We start from the raw sequence: 25,145 nt of genomic DNA, 5'->3' as shown, positions 1-25,145 counted from the left end.
CTGGAATCCTTCAATAAAGCGCCGCTGGCGGCTGTGCGGTGCACAGATTATCAGGGGGACCTTATCTTTTCTGCTGCACCGCGCTACAGAAAGGGTTAAGGGAATGGACTTCACAGCGCATGCTGATGGGTTCCATAGGTATGCACATCCTAACTTGGAATGCGCTCAGAAGGCAGCCAAAATGTGCTCTTTAGAAGAATTCCAAGCAGGCAGCCTGCGCGCCGGAGATAACTGCCTGCAGTGATTACAATAACAGGATTAAACCGTAAGAGGCCAGGCTAAGTCTTTGACTAAAGGTAGCGCCCTGGAAGGGGGGCTGCCAGCAGTCAGGCTGAACTGAGCTACTCAGATACTGGCCAAGCAGAAAAGAAAGAAAAGTTTATCTTCCTACTCCTGGTGTTTCCGGCTTCGTAAAAAAAAAAATCTTCCTTGCAGTAAACTTGCAATACTGCGAAATACTAAATTTATTTTCCATTTAACTCAAAAAGGGCACGACAAATAAATGCAAACGCTGTCAATAATTGGGAAACCATTAATGATAAATAAATTCATATAATTAACCAATCAGTTTATATATATATATATATATATATATATATATATATATATATATATATATATATATATATATATATAGTTTTTATTTTGACCTGAGAGTGCACAGACAAGAATGACTAATGACTTCCTGCGAGCACGGACTGCGGAATTATTAAATAAACGCAACATTGTTAAAACATTTGGCAAAACAATAAAAGAGGGAAGCATAATACAATATATATATACCTGTTGGTGTGAAGGTGAAAGACGGGACTGAAAAAAAACAAAAAAACATAAATTGGTTATTAGACTGACGGGAGGAATAAGACACGTCATATTAGTATAAATCAGTCAGACAGCTTCACATAAAACACGTGTAAATAACGAGACATGTGGTTGCCTCCCTCTGACAGGTGGAGGCCGTCAAACCTCTGATCAAGAGATAAACCTGTCTGGGCTGGCACCCATCCTGTGACTAATGACATCCTAAATGACTCATTAGCAGGCGAAGGGTTGCTGAGCCTTCACATGACCCTCAAAGTACCTTTGAAAAATCTGTTGGCAGAGTTCAACCATTATTCAACACCAGAAGCTAACTCTGTCAGTTCTCTTAAAGAGTTCCTTTGTCCATGAGCACATTTTTGGAAGCACATTCCCCTAACGTGTTTTCTCCAGAGTACCCAAACTAGTCTTCATGGAGCAATCAGCGCATATGGGTTCAATCTAAAAATAAAAATAATTACAAGGAGAACTTCCCAGTGAGCTACTCTTCATCATTTCTACTTTGACTTGCTATCTTCTAAATTTCAAGCTTTCCCAGATGTCTGCTCCCACACAAGACCCTAGAAGGTGATAAACTGATGCTTCCGAATAGCTTGCAGTGTTATGCTTTGTTGTGGTGTCTTCTGGTGCAAGTGAACTCAGTCTATTTGATGGGTGCATGCATGATTGTGCTTCCTCAGTCCTGTGTGCACTTGACTGTTCACCACCAACACACAGTTTACACACAAATATGCCCCACACTTGGGAACTCACTTAAATCGTCTTACTACCATATGCCTGCACTCACACTCAAACTTTGGTAATAACACTACATTTCCTCCACTCCACAGAATGTACACACGTATAATCCAGACAACAAAGTGAGCCTTACAATCGCAACATCTGTGTGTACACCGCGTAACACACATGTATACTCAGCGGACATAGAAATTGCGTCCTCCCTGGTTTTGTGGTTTGGTACATTGGTCCTAAAGTGTTCCCTCACTGTGTTCAATCGTTTTGTTTACAGTATTGTTAGTTATTTGTGTGGCACTGCCCTTGTGTCAATCAGCATGCATCACCATGTGTCCACCTTTATGTACCCACTTAACTGTCACAGAAATCAGCTATCGTGTTCTTTTTATCACAATGCATATATTGCAATCACGTGTGCCTGTAACCATTTTTATATTATTTTCTAATTGTTGTGTATCCCTTCTTTGAAAGTGCTTCATTTTATTATATCAAGGTACATGATGTGAACTCTTTGATCTTTTTGTGACTTCCATTTCTAAGGGACTGAGAGCAGGGCCGGTCCTAGGATTTGCGAGGCCCTGGGCTAAAAGGGAACGTGCGAGGCCCCCTCTAATTTAGATAAGTGGCCCTTGCAAGGAGACCATTCAGAGACACTGTGGGGGGCCCATTGTCCAGCATTTTTGCGCCCCCACAGTTTTAACTTTTACTCCACAAGCATTTCTCACACCTTCAGTCCGATAGGTGTGAGAATTAATTGTGGTCTAAAAGTTAAAACTGTGGGGGCGCCAAAATGCTGGACAATGGGCCCCCCACAGTGTATGTGAATGGTCTTGCAATTGAGGGAGCGTCTCCTTACCCTATGCCTCCAGACAGACACCATCCCTGAGAGGTCCTGGGAGGGGGGCCCCCTCCAATGAGCCTTACTTGCAAGGCGACACCTTTTTTTAAAATAAATCGGCAGGGAAACAACACGACACATCACCAGTGCGTGGCCCCATGCTGGTGGGCTGAGTGCGAGGCCCTGTGCAGCCGCCCACGCTGCCCATGCCTAGCGCCGGCCCTGACTGAGAGTGCTCAGGAAGGAAGAGGACAGCTACTCAGCAGTGCAGACTGCACAACAGACAAGATTTGAAATGTAAACATAAGTAGTACTTTATGACTAACTAAATGTCAAACACTCAAAACAGAACGTTGGGAGTTGTACAACCAACCAGGATGTTTCCCTTGCAGGTAATAAATACTGATAGAGGCCCACTTCAGAGGCATTCCGAGGATGCCAGCTCGCTTACTCCACAGTGTGTGCTGCTTCGGTGGCCTTAGGTGCACCACCACTTTATACTGTCCTCCCACTGCTTACTTAAGCCCCATAAGCAAACAAAGTGGGCATGCTAATGGTGCAGGGAAAAAAGGCTTCTCGCTCACTCTTCGGGCCTCTTTTATGAGGTTTTGGCTCAGGGCAGCGCCATGATGAATCTTGCTGCACTGCATCAAAAGAAAAGGGCAGGAAAGTGTTGTATCTATGAGATATGGCGCATCCTGTCTTTTTTCTCTGTGCTGGCACACAATGGGCTGCCAATGCAGGCACCCTTGCATCATGGTGCAAGGGTGTCAACATTGTAGGGGTGATTGTTTTTGTGCAGGAAAGTTGCACAAAAACAATCACGAGAGGTGTTTTCCTCTTTTTATGAGTGCTACAGAATGCAACACACATAGCAAGAGGAAAAAATGATGAAAGTTAGGATATTTCTCCTCGTCACGCCTCCCCGGGTTAGAATCTGACGCATTCCCTAGATTAGGATCTGATGCATTCTCAGGTTTACAATTCCTCGTTAATCTGGGAATGCTTCAGATTTCATGAGTGTACCATTGGAAAACCTACAGCAACACCCATGGAACGCCCCTTTCACGCATTGTTCTGCATGAAGTGGCTTTGCATGGCCTTGTAAATATGCTGCTGCACATTGTACCACCGGAGCGTCAAAAAAGTGACACCCCGGTGACGCTAAAGTGCTGATAGGGCCTCGTAAGTGAGGCCCGGTATATCCCTGGCTCTCTCCAGGTGCACAGGCAAAGAAACCACTCCCCCTCCACGCTTCGTTATCAATAGCCGGGAATCAACATTTTTAAGTTTGCAAACATCCTAAACTCTGTAGAGTAAAGGCCACATTCCAGAGCTCTTTTTTAAAATCTGTTTCTAGAACCCACAGGTTTTTAGCCTGTGAATTAAATTAAAAAAACATCAGTGGTCACCTCTCAACATTTATTGATGAAACCTGCACCAATATTCATTTGCGCGACTAAACCCACTGTGTTTTCACAACCATTTAGCATTTCTGAGGAGGCTTTCAACCCTGGAATCTTTACAGTTTTTATATGTTGAAAGATATGACAAAAATAAGCGCTATTAAAAAAAATGGGCTGAACAACAGATCATCAGTGCTAGGCACCAAACGAAAGCACTTCCTGTGTCTTTGTTTGCGCACAACGACAGGTAAAGTGGAACACACACTCTAAGACAGCCCAGAGCTCCAGTGGGGCCATATTAATGAGAGAAACAATATGTACTACACATAGCAAAATGTAGCATAATGACAAGGGGGCCGATTCACAGAACTATCCTAAACTTTAGACAAAATCCTAACTTTACTACTACTAAATGTCTTCTTTGAATACCAAAAGTAGTAAGTTTAGGATTTTGTCTTAGATTAGTTCTGTGAATCGGCCCCAAGATGTATGGACAGGAAGCTGCTACAGAGAGGGAGAAAGTAGAGTGGAGCTACACACACTACAATTCTCTGAAGGCCAACGTACTCAAATATCATATCAACAACAACAGAAATCTACATTTCAATCGACAGAGTTAATGTGGAATAGAAGTCAAAATCATAGTCTAAGGAGGTGTGTTTGCAGCCCAGGCAATACATTTGCTCTTGAAAATTGCAGCATGATTTATAAAGCATTCACTGCCACTGCAGTTAGGAATCATAATATCTTCAATATTTCCAACTATCAAGAAGCAGCACTTAGTGACAGAAGCTGCAACCTCCTGCTCAGCATTTGCGTCAAAATGGCTGCATTATCATCTAAGCCAGATGGGCGCAGGAAGATTGCTTCAATTTCATTTTTCCGCGTGTATTGGAGGCAGTGAATCCTAAATGGAGGAAAGCAGGCAAGGTTTATCGCGGAAGGATGTGGTACACCTAGCCTCTAAATACGCATATTCTTCCGATTTCAGTAAAGTGTGTGTGATGTTGTCGCCTTTGTTGATTAGCGCCTGCAGGGGCATCAACTTGGCACGCAATTGATGTGGCATATGAACAATGCGGCAAAGACTTCATTTATATCACATTCTGTCTCTCTTTATCTAACCCTGTATTTCAAAACAGATTCTGAGAACAAAAACAAAACCTCATCTCTGTTCATAAAGGTTGTCCTTCATCTGAAGCACAACCGCCTCTAGCCTAGGAATTCTAGTGTTTTATTTGTGTGAGGCCTTTTCAAACAGTCAATGCAATTTAGCAAGATTCTAAAAAAAAGAATACAGAACCATAGTAACAAGGACTCATAAAAAGGAGAGGTACACTGAGAGCTAAGGCCATTGAAAAAAGAAAGAAGTGGCTTAAAAGGAGTTCGATTCACAAGGACATAGGATGGAGACAAAGGTAAAACATTATTGTTGTCATATAGGCCGAGGACCAATTACGTAAACCCAGAGACTTTTGTAAGGGGTTCAGAGAAGCTGAGTAGCAACAATAAAATGACATTCTCAAAGCTTCCTATCTGCCAAAAGATGTTTCGTGTTCAATGGTGCTGGAAAATGTGTACATTCGACATGCATGTCGTGAAGCAGGTAAGGAGGGAATGAAAGCAAATGCTAAGGTGAAGATGAAATTATGCAGTCTTTCTGAGAAGCAGATTCATGGTTGTGGTAGTCAAATTCATTTTAAATCATACATTGAGGGAATACACTATTCGCAGGAACCGTCTGTAGTGCTTTGGGCCTCACGATGGGTAGGAAAGCACTATACAAATGCTAAAATAAAACAAGGGCATTTCCAGATTAATTGCATGACAACACACTTGTGTATCCAAAGTGAACATAACACCTGCCAATTTGTTTACGATCGTTCAACATATATTAGAACATTAGAATGTTGAGAGCTCCAATGAAGGCAAAGTGGCTCAGGGCTAATATGGCTTGTATACGCCTTTTGCTCCAGCATTCTCATATTTATCTTTCTGTTTCTCCCTTTTTAACTTATAACATGCTACCCACTATGGGCAGAATGGTTTAATAGCCTTATAGCCACCCTGCCTTCCGGCTATACCAGCTCTTAAAGACCTTCTCCCTTGTTATAAGCCCGCGCCTGCATCTCAGACCTACTACTCGGGTTCAGTGCCTTTAACACATGGTATAGCCCTCAGCAGCAGACTATAAGGCTATAGTGGTACATCTTGGTACAATCAGTAGTGCTTTACTAATGTTCCAGAGATTAATACAATAATATAGTGTACATTGTACCTCGTCTATGAAGTTGGTCCACGCACTCTATAGCTATACCATGTTGAGGTAGACCAACGGTGAATCATTGAAATCAGTGAAATTGATTAAAACCTTTCAGGAAGTAAAAAGACTTCTACAGCTGACCTCCCACAGACAGCTGACATCCCACATGTCATGTGCTAGTTAAGGACACCGCACTAACACAGGTACAGAAACACAGTCCTGAGAAAGTGTGCTTTATACAAGCAAATAAAATGCAAAAAACCCTCACCTTTTCTGATTCCTGCATAGGTGCTGGTGAGACCACTTCGCTTCTTCCGGTGACGATACAGCCAGATGCTGAACACCATCAGGATAATCCAACAGGCGGCACCAATTCCAGCAATAAAAGCAGGTTGCTTCACTACATCCGATATTTGTTGGGCTAGGCTGACTTGGTCACCAGGTGGGACAGGGTTTCCAAAAGAATCTGGATGTCATTTAAATTAAAACAATGTGTTAAATACATGTAACATACTAATGATATTCCTACATATTCTACATCTTGACCCAATGAATAGTGGTCACAAAAATATTCCAGTTCTCTTCGTTTTGGGTTATGGTGGAACCATCTGAGTTTGGAAAAATATTTATCCACAGTTTTAAGATGTTGAATCCAAATGAATCTGATTGGGTATAACATGATACATGAGCGAATAAAATTCGGATTGATCCATAAGAATTCTCCTTTACGACTCAATCAGAATTCTGAAAGCTCATAGACATAGAGTAAAGGTTCGATCAACAAGCAATTTTTTGACAAATTGTCCTGTGAAACTGCCATACACAAATCGAATTTAATCAACCTGTCAAATAAACATTGGTATTTTTGGGTGCTCTGAATCAAACGCGATGTGATTTATTGCTTTAGATGTCCACAAGGGCACAGCAACAAAATGGATATGATGTGCTGGCAAATCTGTACTGAATGTTAGAAAGAAAACAGGTAAGGCTGGTAGTGTGAGAGAAGAGCCTTTGAGACCCACACGTCTCCGAGAGAACCATCGGCAAAATCACTCAGGGCCTTTTTTTCTTCCTTGTCGAAGAGCGCAGTGCTGCTGAAGCATTCATCAGTGTGTTGGGGTGGACTATTTTTGTGCACTGCACATGAAAACGAAGGATGTATGACATTACAACGCATGCTTTTACCACGCATGCCTTTACAACGCGGTATTTACAGCGAATACCTTTACAACGCATAGTGCTTTGGGGCGCTGGATAGTGAATAGTTTAATTTACTATTCCAACTCCAGTCCCCGTGGATAGTATGGAAGGTGTTGGATAGTAAATTAAACCTATTCCCTATCCTAGAGCGCCCCCCAGCGCAATGCGTTGTAATGGTTTGTGTTGTAAATACCGGGTTGTAAAGGCATTGCGTGGTAAAAGTTGCGTTGTAAAGGATGTTTCCCGAAAACGAATGAATAACACTCAAAACACATAAAATCATATTATTAGCCACATACGGAAGGCTATATCGTGTAACAATCCTACACAAAGGGATGTCATAAAGATTAGAGATGACCACCTAAGCTGATGAACAGCAGCTAAGAATATCAATGATGAAATCAAGTAACTAGAGCATGAAGACACAGCACAGCCAGGATCTTGATGTTACAGAAAGAGGATCTGACACAGTGATAACAGAAAAGTAAAAAAGGTCTTTTGGGCTTGGATCAGATATGGAATCTGTGACTGCCATGTGCACAAGTTTCATATACAGAATGACTGCAGGGCAGATGTTTATATAACGGCAACCCCATCCAAACAATTTACATAGTTCTTCTTCATGGCTGTATGACGGAACCACGCATGTGATTATATTGCATGCCCTAACAACTCATGGATGGGTGGAGTGAACTGCTAAACAACACGTGGGAGAGTGGGGGAACATCACACAAAAATGGGAGGGGATGTGAAAGCAACACAGGGGGCTGGAGGGGACACCCAAGCAACAAAGAGAGGTTGAGTAGGAAAGCAACACAAGAGTTGGAGAAGCAACATAGAAGCAGTAGGGAGAAGCAGTCCGGCAACAGAGAGCAACATGGAATGCAGGGGGAGAGACATAAGGGAGACAACTCAAAAACACATGCACTCTGAGCGAATGTTTCACAAAAAGAAAAAAGTTGTGCATGAAAAGCAAGCAGTAGATGCAGCAATGGTGGGCAATTAAATAGATTTTAGAGGCAATGCTTCATAAGAGGGAAAAAACAAAGATTGATGAGCTGCAACACGAATAAGAAGCATGCAAATGAGAGTGACAAGAAAAGTTGACCTATGGCAAGCAAAGGAAAAGTTCCACGCCCCTCTATGTTCTTGGTATGCTACAAGATGCCTCACAAAAAGCAGCATATGTGGTTGTCTACTAAGCTCAACCTAATGAAGGAGCATTTCCAAAGTCAGAAAAATTGGTCTCAGCATAGGGAGCATTGCCCTGTTTCTAAAGGCTACTTATGCAACAAGGAGCAAGGGGCCAAGTGTCTGAATGCATTTTCTAGTTGCAAACGCAGCAATTTAGTAAATGACAGGGTTTGCAACAAGAAAGCATGTTTTTTGAATGTACTAAACCCATTTAGTCATTCAGTAACATGTTACAGAATTGCAAAATGGGTTTAGGAAACTGTTAGGAATCGCTATTTAGAAGGGGCGTGTTTACGGCGTCCCTTTCAGACAGAGATTTCTTATGGTATGTATAAATGTTTTTCAATAGAAATCCCGTCAAAAAACATTGAATTTTCAATGACTACTGAAAGACAGCAGGGACCTGTTTGCAAACGGGAAGGGGTCACCAAGAGACCCCTTCTTCATGGTGAATGGTAAAAAAAAGTTTCAATTTTTTTTAACATATCTCATTTTTCTTTAAGGAAAATTGTCTGCATTTAAAAAACATTGCTTTATTAAAAAAAACAGTACTCTGCTGACCTCATCAGGTCACTATCCCTGTGATGCCAGACAAATGTAGAGTGTCGCAATTTGTGATCTACCTCAAATATTCGTGTGATTGGTCGAATTGCTATCCTTCATGCTATATTTAGGTAGCCCAAATTTATTTGTATTTGAGGGAAGCAACTCCCAGTTTCATGGATGTGTGAAAAACACCCTTTCAGTTGGCACAAGTAAAAGAAAAATGAAAGCAATACATCCCCAATCCCTTTGATTCTGCTAATGGTTTTCAGGCAAATAAAGACAAATTGAAGTCTTTACATTTGTGATGTTGGTGGAATTCAACTACCAATGCCAGCAGCTTCTTTGGTGAAGTGGATGACTGTATTGAAGATTGGATTTTAGAGGTTTTTAATTTTGACAGTGATAGTCAATATTTCTTTCTTCTTTGAATATGTTGAGGAGAAGAGAAGAAGGATTTCTAATATAGTGGAGAATTCAGGACCCAGCCACCTAATGGCAGAATAATGCACATCATGTGAATCCAGAAAAGATTCACACTGCAAAAACTTATATTACAAGTTCAAGAAGCCAATGATCCATTATTACCTTTCCCTGTGTTCACTAGAAGGTGAAAAAATGCCTGCTCAAAGGAGACATGTGAAAGAACATTACTTATAGAATCGATCACATTGTCATTGTAAGAGTGTTCAGTTTGACACAGAGATTTCCACTGTGCCTCTCTAGCCTTAAGCTTTAGTGTGATGAACTTGACAGCTATGTGCACCTCTCACAAAATGCTAAATATGCAGTTGTGATTCAGGAGTGTTTCATTGCAGAGCCTTGTTGACAGATGGGCGTTGAACTCTTTGATATGAAAGGATCTAATGTGCGTGTTCTCTCTGAGTAGTGTAATGAAACAGGAGTCCCCAGTCTTGATATACTCTTTGTATTGAGGATAGCCTTTAATCTGGGTACCAGTAGGAACATGTCTCCCCTCAGCACATATCACATACTGGTTCAAAGCTCTTAATGGACCAATGTTAGAGTTAGTGTCTAGCAGTCAAGGTATATACAATTTATGTCTTCATCTGCCATTAGTATGGGATGGAATTAATGCAATTATAACACAAAGATACAGGGGCATGGTCCAAAACTGGAAAAAAACACTAATCCAGTATGACAATGAATGAGCAGAAGAACATTTGATGCAGGAAAAAGTGCAGCTTTTTACAAAATCAGCAAGTAAAATATTATGAAGAAAGTTTCAAACTGGTCACAGTTATTCTCTCAAACTTTCAGGTGATACTAAGGTGGAATTTGCACACTGGAGTGTGAGACGGATTTCTTCAGTATATTGTTAGGTGATATTCCTTTGATTTAACATTTCTGGTACAACACTTACCACTTTGTCAAAATATCTTTATTCGACTCATTTACAAGTCATGCAAAGCATTTAAAAAACATTTCATACACAAATTTAAAACATTTCATATATATTGACATTTAACACTAAGAAGCCTTTTTCGCTGCAGTAAGTCTAGGCATACAGAAAATAAGAGAAAAATGGGACTAATTTAGATTCTTTTTTATCCTTGCAGCCGCTACCAAGAAATTGGCCATGCAGAAGGTAGAATATATGTTGGATAAGGATTGTAGGAAAAGCAGAGCCGGCCTTACTTGTGTAAAGCCGCTCGCCTTCAAGAGTGGTACCAAGTATTTTTTCCTTGGCTCTGCATAAAACCGACAAAACATGACAAAGTGCATGGTATCTTGCACTGCAAGATCATCACAGCTGCATGGAGTTGCTAGTTCCGGTTTTTCCCATTTGTTAAAAGTGCCTAGATAAAAGTGTAACAAATTGAACCTCAGTTTGGTCAAAAGGAACCTATGAAACGGGATTGTAACGCAACCAAGGTAAGGTGCCAAAGAGGGAGAATTAATAAGTAAATAATGGTGCCTCACTGACGGTTTCATTAGTTCCTTCTCTTCATGAAGCACTCTCGCCCTTTCCATAAAATTGGTTTTGACCAGATCAACATCCTGTGCCTTGATGTCTTGAGGGGAGCTAAAGAGCTCTGGTCGTCCCAAATCTGAAAACGCCTTCTGCAGATAGGCCAGCCACGGGATCTTTTTGGAGTGGTCCAAGGATAAGACATCCAACAAGATCCTGTGGTTAAGAGGCAGATCTTCATTAAGCCATGTCTTTAGCCAAAAGATCAGGGGGGCCATATTTAGCCCATCGGTAAGGTAGTCTAGGCCAACCTCCCTATGTATTGAGTAGGTAGGCGTGGACTGTGGCAAAGAAAGGAGTGACCTTATAAATCTGTTCTCGGCTCGCTGGATAGGTACCAAGTTTACATAACCCCAGAGAGGTGAACCATATGACGCGAGAGAGACAGATTTACTCCTGTATATTTTTAATAGTGCTTCCATAGGCCTAGCACCTAACCTACCCGCAAAGGCCATGAGGGCAGATGACGATCGCGAAACCGCCAACTTCTTTGCCCTCACCTGTGGGCCCCAAGTTCCTCTTTGGTCGAATAAGACCCCGAGGTAGGGAAAAGTAGAAACCCTAGATACTATGTCCCCTCTGCAGCTAAAGGTTTTTGTTCTCTTTTTACGGCTTTCTTTGCCCACTACCATTGTGTGTGACTTGCTGACGTTAATTTTCAGATCGAGCTGATCCATAAATTGGCCAAAGGCGTTTAAGAGGCGTTGAAGACCAGTACCCGTGCGGGCGATTAGCACGGCGTCATCCGCGTACAGGAGCGCTGGGATTTTAACTGCTCCTGCACGCGGGATGTCAACTTCCTTCTCTACCAAATAGGTGCCCAAGCCGTTGATATAAATGGTAAAAAGCAATGGAGCCAATATGCAGCCCTGTCTTACACCTTTCAAGGATCTAAAACGAGACGTACACCTGCCCTCGTTTGTGACCCGCACGGCCGCAAAAAGTTCCTGATGTAGGGAGGCCACAAACTTTACCAGGGACTCCTCAATCCCCATCTCCAACAGAATTTTCCATAGCTTGGACCTGTTAACCAGGTCGAACGCCGAGGAGAGGTCCATAAATGCTAAGTACAGGGACCCCCCCTTGGCCACCGTGTATTTTGAAATAAGCAGATGAAGATTGGAGCATTGTTCAATGGTGCCCCTCCTTTCTCTGAACCCATACTGGATTTCAGACAGCCCTCCGCAGCTCTCTACACTATCCCTCAACCTGGACAGTAGCACTCTACCTAAAATTTTAACGGAGGAGTCCAAGAGGGATATGGGCCTGTAGCACCCGGGATCGTCCCGCTGACCCTTTTTAAAGATAGGCACGATGGTTGAGATGTCCCAGGAAGATGGTGCATAGTTACTATTTACAGCAGTAAATACATTGACCAATACCTTTGCCCACAATTTAGGGGAATGTATGTAGAAGTCGGCTGGCACCCCATCAGGCCCTGGGGCCTTATGCTTGGTTGTGGCTATGATAGCTTTCTCCACTTCGAGGCTAGTAAACTGTAGTGGGGTAGCTTCTAAGAAGGCCGGCAACGTGTCTTTGCTTGCCCCATCATTATCCCCATACACGTTTTTAAAGTGGGTAAGCCACTTGTCGTCAGGGATGACACAATCCATGACCTCATTCTTTTGGTCGGAAAATAGAGGATGTTTAATTATTTCCCAAAATTTGTGACTGTCCTTTCGGACTGCCACAGAGAGGAGGTTTTCCCAGGCATCTCTTTTAATTGATTCTTTTCTGAATCTGATTGCTAACTTGTAATTTTTCCTTAGGCTAGCAATTTCGTCCTTTACCCTGGGTTTTTTTTTCAGGGCGGCCATCAAAGATCTATGTGCCTTTGAACATGCATTGTCAAACCAGCGCATCATTTTCTGTGTCCCCTTTTTAGGTTTGGTCAGGAGATCCTGCGCTACCTGACTACAGATTGCCTCAAAAGCCCCTATAACTTCATTTCCTGGGGCACTAGGGTTCTGACAAACCTCCACCTGATCCATAATTTTAGGGAATACTGCTGCATAGAAGTTGTCTGGTGCCACCTTAGCCCACTTGAGTCTCCTGCCCTGGTCGGAGGTACGCAAGGTATGGTGGGGCCTCACTTTCCCCTGAGCTGGTCCCATATGATCTCCCCATGCAACTTCTAACAGAACGGGATTGTGGTCACTAAAGTGGGATGGTATAGTGCGATAGGCCGTCGCTCTATTCAGAATGCCCTGTGACATAAAGATGTAGTCTATTATAGTTCCCGGGTTGGTGCCGGTAAAGGTAACTGTTCTTGAGCCACCCTCTGGTTCATACAGGTTGAAATCTGCCAAGAGGTCTTCTAGCTCTTCACCATCTGTTGTATGTTCAAAATGTGGGAGCTCAGGGCCCTCTCCCCAGACCTGGTTAATTGGACTACAGGCTAGCTTACAGGGATGAATATTAAAGTCACCTAATAATATATATTCTGTGTCACACTGTAAGTTCTGACTGCCTGACTTTAGTAAAGCATCTAAAATAGCAATATTACTGCCACTATCCTCCCTTTTCTGTGAGTTGTAAAAGTTAATATATAAGGACCTTGTGGCGCAGTTAATGACTCTCTCTATTATGAGGATGTTTTGAGAACCACTACTGATCACTTGTAGGGTACCCTTCAAAGCCAAGGAGAACAGCATCAACAGGCCGCCCTTAGGTCTGCCAGTGCGGCTAGGTGTCGCCGCCAATACAAAACTACTATAACCATCCAACCAGTAACCTGTAGTTATATCCCAAGTTTCCTGGAGGGCAATAATATTATGGCCCGAAACAAAACTTACCCACTCCTTATCGTCCCTTTTGGCATTAAGGCCGGCTACGTTCCAACTTAGTATTTTACAAGTATCCGTAGTGTTCTTCACTGCAGGATTGATTAATGACACTCCTTCTCCTAGTTGCACATGCGGTGTTTCTATAGCCAAACGGATACTTTCTGGTTCTACAATCGTAGACTCGGCATAGGCATTGTCATTTCCATTTACGTTTTCTAAATAGGAGTCCTCATTGGCCTCGGCCTGTACTTGGTCACAGATAGTTTCCCTTTCCAGGCAAATTGGTGTATCACGGTCAGCCAAACTATATGGCTCAAGCCTATTTAGTCCTTTCAAAGTGCCAAAGCCCCTGTCACTAGGCTTCATTTGTGGACGAGAGAGTCTTGGGCCATCATATAGCATATCTATATCCCCCCTGCGTCAGTCGCAGTCATTTAGATTGGCCAGTACCCCGTACCTATTCTCAGTTCCAAACCCCCAGGCCTGTGGTGTAGCCCCTAATCCCCGCCCAAACACAGCTGTGTCCCACCTGGGTAAGGGTGTATTAGGACGCATTGGGAACTGCTCTTCTCCCAACCAGGCTCCATACCTATTTCCACAATTCCCCCAATCTGTCCCCATGCCACCCAAACCCCCCAATCCCCACCTGTTCTGGGTGTTCCATAGTGGTCTAGGGTTTTTAAAAGATGTCATATTCTGTTGGTAATTGTAAAACCCTGGACCAAATCTGTCTGACGGACCAAGGCCATTCCCATCGTATATTGATCTAAAGCCATCCCCCCTTCTGTTACAACTTGTCGCCCACCCCAATCTTGAGGTGTTTGGGTGATCCGCGTGTTGTTGCTCGTTATAAAAAAAATTTAATGTGAGGGGGATAATGGATCCACTTCTGCGTTGGGGTGGGAGTATATTGTGTAGGACATTCGGGAGTACTGATGCATTTGCAAAATTTATCACTATGCAATCCCCCTTAAACTTTTTTTGCTTTTTCCCAATCCAAGACATCCTCCTTGTTAATACAATTTCCTCGGCCAACTGTTCTTTCCCATGCTGTGCCATCTGCATATTGCTTGATAGCCAGTGTAGGGCCTTGCTAGTCAGGGATGTGGTGGATTCCGTTTGACCAGGGGATAAGATGGGGGCATTTGCTAGAACCAGTACCACTGGTGAAGCCTCGACTATGAATTGTTGGGAGTCGTCCTCTAATGATGTCAGTGTTAATGTGGTTGGTATAGGGGGTGGTAATGTAGAGTCCTCCCTCGCCACCTCTCCACCAGTACCCTCAACTGGTACTTGTACTAGCCGAGAGGGATCCGGTAGGCCTTCAGCTACTACACTGCCTCCCCTGGTGATGTTATTTTCATTCACAGGGTCTGTTGGTTTGGAAACAATGGATACTACGTTCTCAATTTCTTCAGCTAGTTTACCTTGCAAACCACCCCACTTTTTCACCTCAGCGGTTAACCTATCGATTTTCCCAATCATCGGTTTAATAATTGTTTTTATTTTCTGATCTATCATGTCTGATATCCTACAAAAAAGTTCGTCATCTATAGCTTGTCTAGCATTCATGTCCTCAGACTCTGATCTATTTCCCTTTAATTTTGGGGGTGTATTGACCCTTTTCCTTCCCGCCCGTGCCCCCCCTCTTTTAGGTTGAATTCGTCTGCATGTTCTCACCGCCCTATTAGTAACCACAGGAGATAATAAATCATCAACTAAAGGGTCCATATGAAGCTCTGGGTCAGGAGCTACGTTTGTCTCTAAATCAACCAGTAAATCTGAGCCTTGATCGATGCATACAGTATCAGGGGGTTTAATCTCAAGAAGATTTATACTTTGGTCTAGCTCTGAATCCTCACAGGTATGTACACTCGGGACGGGGCTCCCTATGTCAAGCACAGGGGATTGACTCAGACCTAGCGATTGCCTTCTTTCGGTGTTTATTTTGTGTATCACTTGGACTAAGTAATTGTCAAGAGTATTACATGATTCTGGTGCCACGGGGGCATTTTTCCTAGGCATGATGACCGATAGTACAATAGAACCAACAGTCTTACACCAACAAGTATCAGCTAGTCCAGGTAGAACACAGGGCACAAGACCCGGGAACACAGTTTCTGTTTTACGGTGAATGTTACACTCTAACAATAGGCAGTTTACATACGTGAATAATCGGGCCGGGTGGATCCCGTGACGCTCAACCAGGGGATCTTGCCCAGTCCGGTCGCTTCAGGTCACTGAGGGCCACAGAGGGCCCGCCCTTTGCCCGGGCTTAGCCCCGGGCGCTCCCGCGCGCTCCCGCGCAGCGTTGTACTCCTAAATTTATTGGCCAAAGGCTATTGGGCCGGATTGCTGGAGGTGGGGCGGGGCGGTCAGGGAGAGCGGGGCCAGGTGACTCGGCCACTAACACCGGGACTCCTGGGAAGGCGAGTCCCGGTATGCGCTCGCAGCCCTGCAGCCTCAAACAGACCCCACAGGCACAGCTACAACAGGGGATTCAGCAAAGTCAGGTAGGTGGAAAACGAAGCGGGACCCGCGGAGCGGGTACCGCGAGGTGTGGCTTGAAAAAGCCTTGCTTTCTTAAAAATTACAGCAGCGTCGGTCTCAGGTCCGGAAAAGCCTTGCTTCTTAAAATAACTGCAGCGTCGGTCTCAGATCCAGCAAGAGTGTCCCACGTAACAGAAGGGCCTTACCCCTTTTCAGTTGCTGGAGGTGGGGCGGGGCGGTCAGGGAGAGCAGGGCCAGGTAACTCGGCCACTAACACCGGGACTCCTGGGAAGGCGAGTCCCGGTGTGCGCTCGCAGCCCTGCAGCCTCAAACAGACCCCACAGGCACAGCTACAACAGGGGATTCAGCAAAGTCAGGTAGGTGGAAAACGAAGCGGGACCCGCGGAGCGGGTACCACGAGGTGTAGGTTGAAAAAGCCTTGCTTTCTTAAAAATTACAGCAGCGTCGGTCTCAGGTCCGGAAAAGCCTTGCTTCTTAAAATAACTGCAGCGTCGGTCTCAGATCCAGCAAGAGTGTCCCACGTAACAGAAGGGCCTTACCCCTTTTCAGTTGCTGGAGGTGGGGCGGGGCGGTCAGGGAGAGCGGGGCCAGGTGACTCGGCCACTAACACCGGGACTCCTGGGAAGGCGAGTCCCGGTATGCGCTCGCAGCCCTGCAGCCTCAAACAGACCCCACAGGCACAGCTACAACAGGGGATTCAGCAAAGTCAGGTAGGTGGAAAACGAAGCGGGACCCGCGGAGCGGGTACCGCGAGGTGTAGGTTGAAAAAGCCTTGCTTTCTTAAAAATTACAGCAGCGTCGGTCTCAGGTCCAGAAAAGCCTTGCTTCTTAAAATAACTGCAGCGTCGGTCTCAGATCCAGCAAGAGTGTACAACACTTACCATCAAATTGCATTCATAGCATCAGGACACATTTTTCCAAACTTTTTGAAACTTTTACATTCATATCTCGTCTGAGAGCACATTAGTTGTTTGTTTTACATATCTTTTGGTACTTGGTATACATTCTGTTTACTACTCTACACAAAATGCATTCTTCTAGTGTAAACAGTGATGTTAAATGGGATATAGGACTAGCAGAGAACTGAAACGAGAGTGCAAAATCCTTAATGAAGAACTCACCTAATTGGATAAACTGTGGCTCACTTTTCACGCCTGGTCCAACTCCAGTGCTTGCCGCCACTTCAATGCTATATCTGATTCCAGGGACCAGGAATGGAATGATCACAGAAAAAGTAGAGCCATCAACAGTTTTGTTTATGTGGTATCGGCTCTCGTTGCCAAGGCACCAGACCTAAATTGAAAAACAAACAAAAAAAGTTTTAAAAAAAGAAAAGTAAAAACAATCACCACCAAGTTAACAAAATTAAAAGTGTATGGTAATTTGATACAGTATTAAACAAGAAGATCTGATTTGAAAGGGAATTTCTGGTACTTTAAGGAATCTACCGAACAAATGCCCTGGACCAAGGTTATCTCATCTTTTCTAGCCATTCTTTTGAGCAGATTATGCTTTTGAACAAATAAAATGATTATGCAAATGATGCATAAAATGATTTGGTTTCTGAGGTACAAATTTCAATAAAACTGTTATTTTTCACTGAAAATGTTATCAGATGTGACCAGGTATTTTAGTTAATCTCATGTAGCTATTCCCGTTCTTTAAATTGTATTGAAAAGTTAATTCTAAGTTTGCATCTCAGTGATACCAGAAGGACCGAAGTAGTCGATATCCTTCATTGTGAACATTGACTTCGGAACTGATTTAGAGTTTGGGGATGGGATATCCTGTCAGCCGTATTGCAAGTGTTACAGAATAAATATAATGCATGTCCATCATATAGTCATATTACAAGTGCCATAGAACATAATGCACACCCGCACATCCGTCGCATTACAAGTGGCATAGAATGTAAAGCACTTTTTAAGATGGTTGACAGGACATCTGACAAAATATATGGTGCAACATTGTGTGCCAAACTATGAATAAGACAATTAGTATTTTTAATTATAAAAAAAAATTTATGTGGCACTTCATAACGGACTTTTGCTGTTTTGTGCGGTCTAAATTTCAGAAGCTGGTATTACCCATTTTAAGGTAAAATGGTACTAAGCCTAAAAAGAACTGACATGTTTTCATTTCTAATGCTGGCAGTTTATTTACAATAATGATCAACTAAAACATCCACAAGTCTTTTCACTGTCTCTTTTTACAGATTACTATAAGGAAGAAACATGTTCTAATTTTCATTAAGACCCTGCAACTGTAGAATAATAATACCGTTTATTTATCTCAGTATTGCTCGCTTCTGTTATTCATAAGTGTTGTAAATTGCGAATGATCCTTTCCTGAACTCTAGAGTACTCAACATGGACTTTGGAAGGATGAATGGATGAGTCAGCCATGCGAAAATTCAAACTCATAACCTGTAGATCTTCGCAGTAGTGACTTACTGAAACATTGTGCCATCAGAGTATGTTACATCAGTGTGATTTGTGTATTCCACAATCTGTCTGTCATTGGCGTGGCTTCTTGGCGCTTCCTGTAGTATGGTGACTTTCTATATGGATTTAGAAGAAGTGTGATGCCGCCGACTGACAATGTGCTGCGGCTATTATGTTAATTTCATACTCTCACTCTGCTGATCATGTAATAATCATTGCACTGTCGGAGTATGATTTTCTATGAAACTGAAAGAGCAAATTTTTTATGAAAAAGTCATTTGGCAGGGTATTCATTATGGGCCTCATTTACAATATTTTGACGCACGGCAGAGCAGCAAGCATTCCTGCTGGGCTGCCATGCGTCAAAATAAAAGGCAGGAATGTACCGTAACTACAAGATATAGCGCTTTCCTGCCCTTCTCCCCAGCGCCAGCGCACAAACAGCAGGTGTGCGCCAGCGCAGACACCCTTGCGTCATTTTGCAAGGGTGCCTGCACTGAGGGGATGATTGTTTTTGTGCCTTCCTGCCCAAAAACAATCATGAAAGGCAGTTTCCTTCTGCAGCATGCATAGAAAGAGGGCAAAAAGAGAGGAAATAAAATTATTTCTCCTTGTGGCGCCTCCTTACGCCTCCCCTGGCAAGATGTAGGATTCTGACACATTCCAAAGTTTACAAAACATTGTAAATCAGGGGATGCGTCACGTTCCATGGATATTGCTTTGGAACGCCCCTTTCACGCAGAGTTATGCATGAAAGGGACACATATTTATAAGGGCATGAAAAGTCAAGCAGGGTGACTTTATGTGGCCTTGTACATATGGGCAGCCCCTTGCACTACAGCGTCAATGAAAGTGACGTACCGGCGGCGCAATGGGCTTGTAAATAAGCCCTTCTATGTCTATAAAGAGGGGAATCTACAGCTATAGGCAGTTTTGTATTTTTCACGGGACACAGTATAGCTGCAAAAACAGCTCCATAATCCTGATGTAGTGCTGTGAGATGGGTTGTAAAACTCAGTGATTACATTTGACTTGGATAAGATGCAGCCCTACGAAAGAAGCTCGCAACAATGAATGTTCTGCGAGAGTTCAAGGCGAGGTCACGTCTCGCCTTGTTGCAATTTCAACACACACGAGGTCCCTGCAACCACGCGTGAGGCAGGTCACCAGCTTCGTGCTACCGAACGGACTCTTTGTGTGAGTGTGTTCTCAACAATTGCTTTTTATGCACTCAAGTCCACCCACGTAGGTTTCACTTATATATCTGTGTGTATTTCTTATAAGATTTCACATATTTAATTACTCTTTTTGTTTCAATCTTATTCTGGATCAGGCCATATACTTTAATGCTGTTTCTCCATTTTTAATTTTATAAACACATAAATAGTTCAGGGCTTTGCTAAATGCTTTTCCATGTCTTATACGTGTTCCTATGTTCTCAAAAATACATGCAACTTAAGCCATTGGGGATGCAGTGGCAGGAAAAGCCTTAAGAATGGCACCCTTAATTCAAAACATTCAAACAATATCCTATTGCTCTCACCAAACGATACACAATTTAATATTCTTGTTACTGGAGTTATGGGCAACATGAGAAAAAAGACTTCCGAGGGAATTAAAAATGATTCTCTCATTAGATATAAGGCAGCTTTACAAACTATAGAAAATAATGGTACACGTTTTAAAATATGTATACAATGTTTTGCAGGCATTTAATTTTGATATAAATCAATGCACTACAACGTTGTGTGATTTGCACATAAAAGACCCGCACGCATCTCTACGCTTTTGGGTGGCTCGATGGATCCCGTTTTTAATTAAAATAAAATAGCTAACACAAACCAATACAAAGCAGCGGCGACAAAGCTTTCAATGGGTTCTCGGGCAAAAAGCGAAATGTCGTGCTGAGCAGCAACTCTTAACAATGACCAGTAGATGGAGCCATCTACCCACGTTCACAATAGAGGACGCCTGATTACCTTGTATTCTTGTACAATGCCATTCTGCGTGTCCTCCGGCGGTGGCTGCCAGCTTATAACAATAGACGTCCCATTGCCCTCGCTCTTTGTTATTGCAACATTTTGGGGGGCAGCGCCAGGAGCTGTTTGAGGGTACAACAAGATTAGTAAATGTGCAGAATAAGAATAATACAAGGAACTGCATAGCAGAAAAAATGCTTCCTTAACCACAAAAAAAGAGAAAGACTAATGAGAAAGGAATTAGGTCCAAAAAGATTGAATGCATCAGTTAGCTGCTATAATAGAAGGAACCATTAATGTGGTATTAGAACATTGGAATGTTGACCGCCATTGAAGACAATGGAGTGCTCCGGGCTTCTAATGAATGGTAAAAGCCCGGAGCATCAACATTCCAATGTCTCAAAGAGCCCAAGGGGATTTCAATCCCCTCAGGCTCTGTGATGCCTTCATTTTACAAATTAGAACATTCCGCCATCTAGAGGCGGAATGTTCTAATAGTCTTAGAGCCCTCCCTATCGGGTTCTACCGACCATTAACCCCTTCGCTGCGGCGGCTATTCCGCCGCAGCGCTAAGGGGGCGGGGCGGCGGCGCGGCGGCCCCGTGCTTGTGACGGAACCGCTCCGTCACGGCACGCGGGTGAGCTGTGCTTGTGACGGAACGGTTCCGTCACGGCCCCGCCCGCTCAATAGAACGCGCCGCGCAGGCGCGGCTGGGCCGTGACGGAACCGTTCCGTCACCAGCACAGCCCACCCGAGGCTCGTGACGGAACGGTTCCGTCACGAGCATGGGAGGGGTTAAAGGCCTGCTCCCTTGTTAAAGGTGAACCTGGAGGGGGCCTTTAATGGCCGGTAGATCCCGCTACGTCGGGCTCAAAGGCTATATTATAGCTTGAGTTATACGCACTAAATGAAGTGTTTGAGGCATTTCCGTCAGGTGCCAGATACTCTGGAGCCCAAGTTTAGTGATTAATCCAGCTATGGGTTGTCAATGGTTATTGAGATTAGTCTTGGGCTCTCAAGGAAACCATTCCATACATTTACTCGAGCGTCTTTGCGCTAGATTAAATTAATAGGAGTTAAGCATGATCGTTAGTGTGAGTTCAAACAAATAGTTACGGGTTGGTTAGACAGGCTTGAGGGTAGGTATTGTTAGTCGGCAGCTATATGGTATTGAAAAAGGAGAGGTTGCGGTTTATGGGGTGTTGTGTGGGCAAGCATGAGAAATGCAAAGATAGAGAGTACGGCGGACAGACACATGATTGAGATAAGGCGAAACTGACAGACAGTAAATCAGGCAGAGGCCGGAGGGGTCAAGTCGCTACAGTGTTTGCTAGGTAAACTACGGCATCTGATACAAGAAGGATATTATTTTAAAAGTAAAAACATTTTAAAATGTTTTGCATCTAACTTTAGATCTATGTTGTGCTGGAAAGGGAACAAGAGAATAACACCTTTCTGTGTATTTCAGAAAGAGAGCACCAATAGTCTAAGGTCAGTTCCCGTCTTCGTAGGAGGTTGCCATCAAAGAGATGGACAACTGTGTGAAATGTATTTTTACCCATACAGACTCCATTTTATATTTGTGCTTCTGTTGCATAAACTCATATGTGAGCACATAAAGGTGAGTAAAGTGCTCTAAGAAAGTCAGATGCACTGTAGTGTATCAGTATGACTTATGGTACCGGATGAACAGAACAAATCCAGAAATATGCAGATTGTGGGTGATAAGCTCACGTTGTCTTGACAATCGTATAAGGCATTATTTGACACTGATTTCTTCCCATTCCCATCTTGACAGTAGATTAAATTGTGGATTTCACCGTAGTACATCTCTTAACATTTTCAAGATGTGAAACTAGTGGCAAGGTTTTGGTGAATCATCACCAGTATACAAGATTGAAGGTGTTCACTAATGCTGGCTGAGGGACCCACCCAGGAGCGTTCACACACCCACTTTTGCTCACTTCCCAATTCTGCCATGGTACTGGAAATGGCCCTTTGTTAATCCTGATATTATTGTGCAGCCACTTCAGAGAGGTGGGAGGTAGATGTGTCTCTGCGTAGTCTTGCCCATGCATGAGGGAATAACCAACCTAGTATAAATTGTGAAATTGCTCATCGGAATATGACATCTGCCGTGGCAGCTCGCAGAGGTAACGCTGTGGGGGCGGTGAAGCAGGGCTGAGGAGGGGGTGGGGGGGTAGTGGAGTCCGACATACAACAATAGGTATTTATTTATTTATTTACATTCACCTTTGCCGTTGTATGTCGGACTCCACTACCCCCCCCCACCCAGCCCCTCCCGCCCTGCCTCACTGCCCCACAGCGTTACCTCTGCGAGCCGCCACTGGACATCTGTAAAAACAATTGTCTATGGACTGAAAAGAATAGAGGATATTTATGTCAATAATGTATTTGTTCATTTAATGTAAAGGAGGACAGTGGGTTGGAGAGTCAGAAGATGTGCACAACAATCAAAAATGGGACGTGTATAGAACCACACACTTGTGTTGAAAAAGTAAACAATCAGCTTTAGGGGGATTCCACAAGAACAATAGTCACAAGACGAAGTGTCAGATTCTATTCACAACTTCAAGGTGCAATCTATTCACTGTAAAACGCTACTTGCCTTCCTCTAAAGTTTTCGCAAAACGGACTTCACTGTCAGCTCCTTGAAACTCGTTGAAGAATGGGCGGGCCTTGACTTCGTAGTTTACACCTTTCTTGAGGGCAGAAATAATAGCGCTGTTTTTGGCTGGTGTCCGCACTTCAAAGACTGACCAATCTGAATTTCCATGGCTCTCTGTAGACGGCCTGTATAGGATTTTATAGCCCTGTATGTACTGGGATTGCTGGTCAACCTGTGGGGAAAAGGTGTAAAGAAGAGTACTTTTTAATTTTCATGTACATATAGGCAGCGGCGTCGAGTGTGTTGCCAGCGCCCGATGCAGGCAAGTATCCTTCCACTTTTATTTTAAAATTTTGCACCCCTAAGAATGCCCCTAAAATGTTTGCACCCGGAGCAATTGCCTCTCTTCCCTCTACACACTACGCGACTGCATATAGGATTTAGGTAAAGAGGTAACAATAGTTACTGTGTCATGCACACCACTAACAGAAGCATGGTCTCTAAATTACAAACCATTTACACATGTATATTAATTACCCCAATTAATTTGATACCTCTTTTATGTATGCACCTTTGAGTCTTCATTCATGCCATAAACCATCACAACCAACATCACCCTAACAATGCAGTCCTTTGATGAGTGCCATGACTTAATTCTTCACACAGCCTTACTTTCAACAGGGTTTCATTTTTTTCTATTAGAACGATAACTGATTTCTGTTATTTCATATAAATTTAGGTCACAAATGCTCATGTACGTAGCATTAAATTAAACCAATAGAACACAATCCATTACTTTTCATTAGGAAGTGGAAAATTGTAGCTTGCATTGACAGAATGAACATTCTCACGCCAGACACCAAACAAACAGAGTTGATTAAGTGAGAAACAAAAGTTAGATCGCACAAGTGAATGTGCATTATGCTACCAAATTAGACCAAATACATCTATTTCTTAAGAAGGAATAACCGAAGCAATTTTTGTCTCAATAAAATCTCCATAAATATCGCAGACAAAGAAAGTGTATCATCTCATGAGCAAAAATATTTTGGTAATCCGTGTCCCCATCCCATCAACAAATGATTGACCACGTCTTGATATTTTGTAGCCTAATCTTGTCCTTCAATGCTGCTTATGTCCCAAACAGTGTGATAGTGCAAACGCGTCCTCGAACAGAGCCTAATTCCAGACGGGTGATACCTGTATTCAAAGTTCTTGATGATCTATCATTCTCAGGTTTGCGTTGATCAATTCTACTCCTGAGGACTATGAAAAACCTTGTGGCATTTCTCCTCTTTGACTTCCTCCCAAGCTTTATACAGGGGGGTAAGGATATTGCAAGTGGTTGTCAGTAAGACAGAGCAATGTTCGAACTTTCATCTTTTTGGAGGAGGGTGTACTTAGCATGTCCAGGTGGACACATTCACTTTGAGTGGCCACTAATTCTAAAATAAGACCTCCGTTCCCAGGACTATGAAACATTACGTAAACAACATACCTAAGTCAGTCAGCTGCTTGGGGGGTGAGCAGTGGCTCACTGGCTTTCCTACTATGAGCTCAAATATATGCTTTTTCCCTTTCTAAAACACCTGTAATTGTGGTCATCAATAAATGCTGATTCACAGAATAATTCACAAAACATCTAGACAAGGAAGAGTGAATACTACATAAAATATAAAAGGGTTCGGTCCAAGTGGAAATGACTCATTTTATAGTCCTGGAATCAGAAACAGTCCCACTTATACTCAATGGGACCAGATTTTAAGAACACGTTTAACATTAAAATACTCAAAATAGGATCCATG

At 43.1% G+C, this 25,145-nt stretch overlaps 1 protein-coding gene across 1 annotated transcript in view; it reads right to left on the bottom strand.

Annotated features, from left to right (window-relative positions):
- Positions 1-25,145, bottom strand: part of ROBO1 (roundabout guidance receptor 1) — a 1,545,337-nt gene that overhangs the window by 63,831 nt on the left and 1,456,361 nt on the right. Inside the window, exons 16-20 of the mRNA XM_078658344.1 lie at positions 23,341-23,572; positions 20,712-20,833; positions 17,410-17,581; positions 6,330-6,527; positions 784-810 (exon numbers count right to left, since the gene is read on the bottom strand). Coding sequence (XP_078514470.1) covers positions 784-810; positions 6,330-6,527; positions 17,410-17,581; positions 20,712-20,833; positions 23,341-23,572 — 751 coding nt within the window. The remainder of the gene's footprint in view (positions 1-783; positions 811-6,329; positions 6,528-17,409; positions 17,582-20,711; positions 20,834-23,340; positions 23,573-25,145) is intronic.

The sequence above is a fragment of the Lissotriton helveticus genome, chromosome 8 (assembly GCF_964261635.1).
Source record: "Lissotriton helveticus chromosome 8, aLisHel1.1, whole genome shotgun sequence".
NCBI classification, from domain to species: Eukaryota; Metazoa; Chordata; class Amphibia; order Caudata; family Salamandridae; genus Lissotriton; species Lissotriton helveticus.
The sequence above is the reverse complement of the archived record's forward strand: the minus strand, read 5'-3'. Positions and strand labels throughout refer to the sequence as shown.